At 42.1% G+C, this 7,016-nt stretch overlaps 1 protein-coding gene across 3 annotated transcripts in view; it reads right to left on the bottom strand.

The window, feature by feature from the left end:
• LOC137269893 (uncharacterized) overlaps nt 1-7,016 on the bottom strand; it is a 42,678-nt gene continuing 35,662 nt past the window's right edge. For all 3 annotated transcript variants that reach the window (XM_067803731.1, XM_067803732.1, XM_067803733.1), the window contains exons 11-14: nt 1,396-1,428; nt 1,103-1,152; nt 770-818; nt 1-570 (exon numbers count right to left, since the gene is read on the bottom strand). In XM_067803731.1, coding sequence (XP_067659832.1) covers nt 155-570; nt 770-818; nt 1,103-1,152; nt 1,396-1,428 — 548 coding nt within the window. In that variant the 3' untranslated portion in view covers nt 1-154. The remainder of the gene's footprint in view (nt 571-769; nt 819-1,102; nt 1,153-1,395; nt 1,429-7,016) is intronic.

Raw genomic sequence — 7,016 nt, 5'->3', positions numbered from 1 at the left:
TATTCTCAAAACGTTTTATTTCTCCTCAAACACAACAAATATTCTCACCTTGATAAAGAATTATAAACAACGCGACGACGTGAACGGCACAGACCACGACAGCGTCAGTAACGACATGTCCTCCATCAGTGTCTACATCAACACTACCGTCACTTCACTGTTTACCACGTGACACCAGGAGATCCGACAGTTGACGATGTCCACAGAATCTCGCCACGTCGGCGGCTGTGTGCCCGTCGTTGTTCCTGGCGTTGACGTCCACCGCGTCCAGAGACAGCACAAACTCCACCGTCGTCCTGTCTCCTCCCCGACAGGCCCAGTGAAGGATGTTGTCAGCCTCATCGTCCACCAGTGACACATCAGCGCCTCGACTCACAAGCAGCTCCACCACATCTCTGTGTCCCCGCAGTGCTGCCCACATCACCGGCGTCCTCCCGGCTCCATCTCTACTGTTGACGTCAGCCCGACCTGTGTCCAGGATCCGCTTCACCTCCTCCAGTTTCCCCTCCCTGCAGGCGTCATGGAGGTCGGCGTCTGCCCGGGCGTCTCTACGTGAGGGAGTCGGTGTCGCTGTAACACAGAGTAAACTCTGTACACAGGTCGGACATCTTTATCTTACAGCTGCGTTGTTCACATCTTACACTGATGATACAAAACTCTTGATACATAATCTATACATGTATCATGGCTGACAACAAACTGTCAGGGAATGAGAATGTAAACTGATAGTTCTCCCCACTACAACACACGTGACATTGTCTCCACCCACCTCGTGTGTCTTGATGGTGTCCCAGACTTCCGTGTGTCCCTGCACGTGGCTGTGGAGACAAACATGAGGGTTAGAATAAACACCAGATACATTACATTATATTGATTTCGATATATTCAAAGCGTTGTTTCTTAATTACATTTATCATCGATGGTGTTAGATTACAAATATATAACATATATATCAAAGTGCAGAATGTATGGTACAGTTTTCGAGGAGAGATGACACCGGGATTGTGTTTAGAAAGGACAAAGGTTTCTGACAGATCTGAGAGCCTGACACCATGGTATACTAGCGACTAGAATATCTGCTTCACCACACCCTCCCACCTACCAGGTACTTCGGTGTTCGTCCAGGTCTCAGTGCTTCCATCTCGCTCCAGGCTGTAACACACAATATGTCATGTAGTAGACTTCAACACAGAATATGTCATGCAGAACACACTTCAACACAGACTATATGTCCTGTACTAGATTTCAACACAGGAATCATATATTGCCCAGGAAACAACTTACACAACAATGTGGAAGCATTAACATGTGTTGACTTGCAGTGGTATTATTATTTATGGTGGTTTCACCTGAATTGACATCATACATCAACTTATATATAATGCTGTACGCTACCTTGGCTGTCTGCCTTCTTCCCTGTGACTGGACCTGTAAATAACAAAACAAACATCCAGTCAACTGTTATATGTTTATATGTATGACACCCAGTCTCCCCTGACAACATACATCTAGGGTTGAGTAGGTTCTATTCTGGTAGAATGGGTTCCGTCAACCCTAGTGCTTGTGTGCTTGTCAGAATATTGGCGTATTGTTTTACATACAACAGGTTCACATAGTTCACATGCATTTGCCAGGACGTTCAGTTATTGTTCATTACAAACAGTGATATAGAAAACAGAGCGACGGAGGTCAAACTGACTCTACTGTGGTATATACCGTTTAATATCTTGCCCCTGGATATAAAAGCAAAATTGTCATACCCACCATAACAGGGCATCCACATCGGAAAATAACTAAAACATGGGGTTCCTTTGTAGCCTGGGAACGTTTGTTGGTGGCAGGTTAAAGTGGAATTCAACACACTTGGCGACATCTTCACTTAACGGGTCCCTGTCTTCGTAATTATTACAGGATTACAGACAACAGGTGTATTCTACAGTGAGCTGTGTAGACTTTGACAGCTCCACACTGAAGGTGTTAAGACTGAAAACATCACCTTCTTGAAAACCCGACTAGCTAACACTACAAATTCACCGCCGTGTTTGTAAATCAGATATTGCTACGCTTTACAAAATAGCGACGCTACAGTCGCCGTCCAATGTAAAACATGGACACGCAAATTATTTTTGTCTTGTTTAGTCAATGTAAATGTAGCCTTCTAAACATATTTTATTTCTAAAGTCTATCAACAGTCTATCAAGTTACATTTATTATTTTGTAAATGCTTATGAACAGAGCAAACTGGAGAAAGGTAATGGTGGCGGCTGTTTATTGGTGTTAGGAGTTTCTCCACGACCCCATAAGTTTCACAGCATTTTCTACTCATGAAGCTACCGTGCACACGAACACTCAATCCAGGGTTCCCACGGTCAGGGCAGACCAAAATTATCTGACTTTGCCCTGACCTTTTCCTGATAACTACAGATTTTCTTCTGACAATATATGCAAGTGTCAAAAACTATCCTCCTTCGGCCCTTACAGCAAGTCCCAAACACTTATCCCGTCATGCGTGTTATAAGTTCACGCAGTAGATTGTACTTGTTTTGTTAATTTATTACATTAACCATGGTATCCAGTCACATTTTAACATGCAAGTACCTGTTGCCTATATCCCACAGTAGTATTGTCCACTCAGCTCTGTTCATGGCTGCACCTGTTTAACTAATGGTTGAAAATACAGTGATAACAAACTTACCCCGCTTCCGTCCTCACACAACAGACACCTCTCATTGTCAGCCTGGAAATGCCCAGACCAGCGACACTGGTCGCGCTAAGGTGCGAGTTATGACGTCATTGTGACGTTTCATGTGAGGAGCAGCACCGAGTTTGGCGTTCGATTGCATGTGGTGCCCGGTAATCCTTGCAGCACGCCACGCTAATGAACGACAACCCCCGCCCCCTTCCCCACACCGCCACACCTGAATCTGCCCGATATACAACAGTCAACATTTACTGTGCTGCTTCAGCATGTATTGCAGATGTTGGTGACATTGATGATAAGTTGCGAGATCTAAGGCACGGCTGACTTAAATTTATGTTTTACATTCACTAGACAGGTGCACACATCAATGGACTGAATAACGAAACTAGCGTGGATTTGTCTGCTGAAGTCTACGTGTTACCCGAGATATGTGCTTATATGTATCTCTGTAGCAATTATTACCAACACCTACACTCAGTAATTACTACCGCAATTTTAAGACAGCAGGTAATGTAACTTTGATGTCAGAACCGCTTATCCTTGTGTAATACGAGTTTAAGGAATTTTTAGTACAAACGCCTCCGCAAAAAAAAATGATAGCTCTGCCTTCAAAATACTATGGACATTTTCACCCGAATCGCATGGGGCAAACAAAGGTTATGTTGCGTTCTATGTCTTAGTTATCTGGTTGTACAGATTCCATATGGGGTAAAACTGATCATTGTCTCTACAACATGCCCAGTGTAACGGAAACACAGATGCAAAGGTATAAAACACATCAAATGTCGTAAAGATTTATCACCAGGTGTAACTGACTTCACGTTTTGTGACGTACATTCTCTTACATTCAACACGTGCTGACGCGAGGTGCACACACCAAACAATTACAGAAAACATAGTAACAACAATACAACAACATATATGTATTTGGTGCTCTCGACGGTGTTCCTGACATCAATCACAGGATTGTCTGATCAAGTCACCATTATTTACGCATTCAAAAGCGTTATCAATGAAGATCCAGATTAGAAATGATCTTCAGTAACCCATGTTTGTGGTTAGGGGCAACTAACCTGATCGAGTTGTCAGGCCGGCTGACTTAGTTGACACATATCATTATTAAACTATTTGCGGCGAACGAAGCTCATGCTTTTGTTCACTGGATTGTTTGGTCCCGACTCCACTATTTTTAGGTCGAAGCCTGGAAAATATTGATCAGTGCGGCGTTAAGCAACAGCCAATACCAAGTGATGGATACGTCATTGAGGCTATACCTAACTGAACCGCAACACCAGCATCGTGTACTAGCACTGTCTCCAGTAATTTGGTTGACAGATAATATTCTGAAACTGTTTTGGCTGTAATCAAAACTCAAACGAGCATATCAAAACGTTTTTCTTTTAATTGTTTCCTTGTACGCGTATTTCTCTGGGTGTTAACAGTGAGAGAGATACCTTCCCTTCCCACCTTAACGTTTTCTTAACCACCAGACGAGTGCAATAGTTTGACCAGCGCCCGGCAGTTACATATATGCACAAACTACGCCTTGTGTAAACACACATTCAGGAAAAATACGTGTTATGGTGTTGCGGCTATCACAACCTTTTCCCGAGAAGGGGAGTTAACTCGTGACAGACCACATTGAATTTACAAGATCAGATAATGTGCCGTCAGATCATTCTTTACTATCCCGAGAAAAAATGTTTTGCATCATCAGCAGTTCTCCAGTTTTTCTTTCACAAAGTACTCACACATTGCTAATGGTAATCATAAAACTATTGTTTTACAATCTTCAGGATATTCATACATCAATAGAGTACACAAACATAGATATTGACTACAATACTGTCAATTTAAAGACAAGTCATTCCGTGAATTGTGTGTGGCTATAAAGCTGTTCTGTATTGGGGGTCTGGTGAGGTACACAGTATCATGAGGCTTTAAAGCTGTTCTGTATTGGGGGTGGGGTGAGGTACACAGTATCATGAGGCTTTAAAGCTCTTCTGTTTTGGGGGTCTGGTGAGGTACACAGTATCATGAGGCTTTAAAGCTGTTCTGTTTTGGGGGTGGGGTGAGGTGAGGTATACAGTATCATGTGGCTATGCAGCTGTTCTGTGTGAGGGGTTGGGTGAGGGGGTGTGAGCTACACAGTATCATGTACCTATAGAGTTATTCTCTGTGGCGTGTGTGTTTTGAGGTGGGTGGAGGTAGGCAACTATCATCCGCCTATAAAACTGTTCTTTGCGTGGTGGTGGTGGTGGGGGTGTTTGGGGGGGGGGGGGGGAGAGGGTTAGGAGGGGTGAGGTACACAGCATCATATACGAGTATCCTAGGTGTTTAACCCCCCGGATGTCACATGGCATATATGTCCTTCCTCTGCAACCCTCACTTTGAAGTCCAGGAAAATTCTAAATATACCTCGGATACAAATACACCTCACACTTTTGAATTTTGGGGGAAATTCCCTGTTTCTTGACACCATCCACTAATATCTCAGACAAAGCTAATGTGCTTAAAATTACATTTCCAAATAGGCCTCATCGTAAATGTCGTCAAGTTTTACACAACACGAAATCGCGGGTCAGTTCAATTACTGGGTCAGTTGAACTTCAAATATGGCATATTAGTGATATCTGATATCGGTTGGACATAATCCCACAAATAATAAATCTGAAACGTCGCCGATAACTCTAGAATCGTCTGGGATGGTACAAAAATACACGTACAGGAACGCCGAAGATCGAGCGCTTTCCGCCATGTTAGAAAGTGTTTACAAAATTACTTTTCGCGAAGGACGGTATTGCGACGCCTATTTCATCATGTATATTTCATATTCAGCTGCAACAAATGCATCATTCAATTCCCCATAAATTTTAGAATCAAATTACAACTGGTCTCTGTCACCAAAACCAACTGTCAAGATAAAACGAAACGATATCCACTGGGTGTGAAAGCGAAAGGCTGCCCTTGTTTCAAATGTAAACAAAAACATCCGATTTTAGACTTGGACATTTTCAGAATTTTTCTGACATCCAGCCGTGTATTCATTGCTTTGAATAGCTCAGTATCTTTGGAATGTCCATGGGAAGAGTATCGTAGCAAGATATAGTAGATTAAATGTAGATATAACTCACTGATTTGATAATTCAACTAAATTGTGAAAGTTTCCGAGCAGCGTGATGTCATGGGAGATGCAAAGCCACGCAGAATGATAATGGCAGATCTATATAACAATGCAAAAATAGTCAAAATCATTTATATTACTTACATCTCATAGTTATCCACAAACGATCGTTGAATCAAAGGAAAAGGGCTCGCAAAATCCTGTTTACCCTTGCTAGCAAAGCCGCCATTTTGTAAGAAATCGGTCAGCGGTAGTGATGTAAACATTGTTGTACATGCTAGGCAATTTCTTTGAGGTGAAGGTCGGTGGAACCATCATTCAAGCATTGTTTTCATGAAACTACGGCCGTGGGAGCCGTGCCAATTTACACTCATCAGAGGGGTACACAAAGTACGCAGGCTAGACTACCAGTTGTCCGACTTTCAGTTTTGTGGAAGTCGCGGTGGCTGAGCGGGCTAGGCGGCTGACTTTGTGTGCTGGCGATTAGGTGCCTGACTCTGAGGGTGCGGGTTCGAATCCCGGATGGGACTCAACCGAAAAAAAGTACTAGAATTCGTACTTTACTAAGAAAGTGAAATTCCAAACATGACATATGTTGCAAACTACCTTCAGTATCTACATTTACCCTTGTTCAGTATCATCGCATACCTGGATATATGTATTGCATACGTTGTTATTATTTGAACGTTTTGGATTGTTTGAATAATATTTATATAGGAAATTCACACAGTTGGAGAAGTACACCACATTTAGACTTTTTACACAAGTGTTATAGGCAGCCATGACTGCAACTTGTACTTTAGTTCTTATCATGTACAATATTCAATAATACATTGAAACTAATGTTCAGTTTCATACGCACAGGATAATGAACAACGATTTAGTTCAACCTTATAAGTAAAAGTGATAATATTAATAGAAATTGTTTATACAGTTTTACTATCACGGTTTTAGATAATATAATCCCATTCATATTCGATTAAAACAATTGTGATGACAGTATATCAAACTCTAAAGATATTCATATAAACAGGTATTCATATATATTCATATATCAAGGTGTTCTGTACGTGGGGTGGTGTGAGGTACACAGTTTGTACATATCAAGGTGTTATGTGTGTAGAGTAGGGGGGAGGTACACAGCATGTACCTATGAAGGTGTGTGTGTGATGTGGGGTGAGGTACACAGTA

Source organism: Haliotis asinina, unplaced genomic scaffold, assembly GCF_037392515.1.
Source record: "Haliotis asinina isolate JCU_RB_2024 unplaced genomic scaffold, JCU_Hal_asi_v2 scaffold_18, whole genome shotgun sequence".
Classification (NCBI taxonomy): domain Eukaryota; kingdom Metazoa; phylum Mollusca; class Gastropoda; order Lepetellida; family Haliotidae; genus Haliotis; species Haliotis asinina.
Note: the sequence above shows the minus strand (reverse complement) of the source record. Positions and strands in the feature narration are given on the sequence as shown.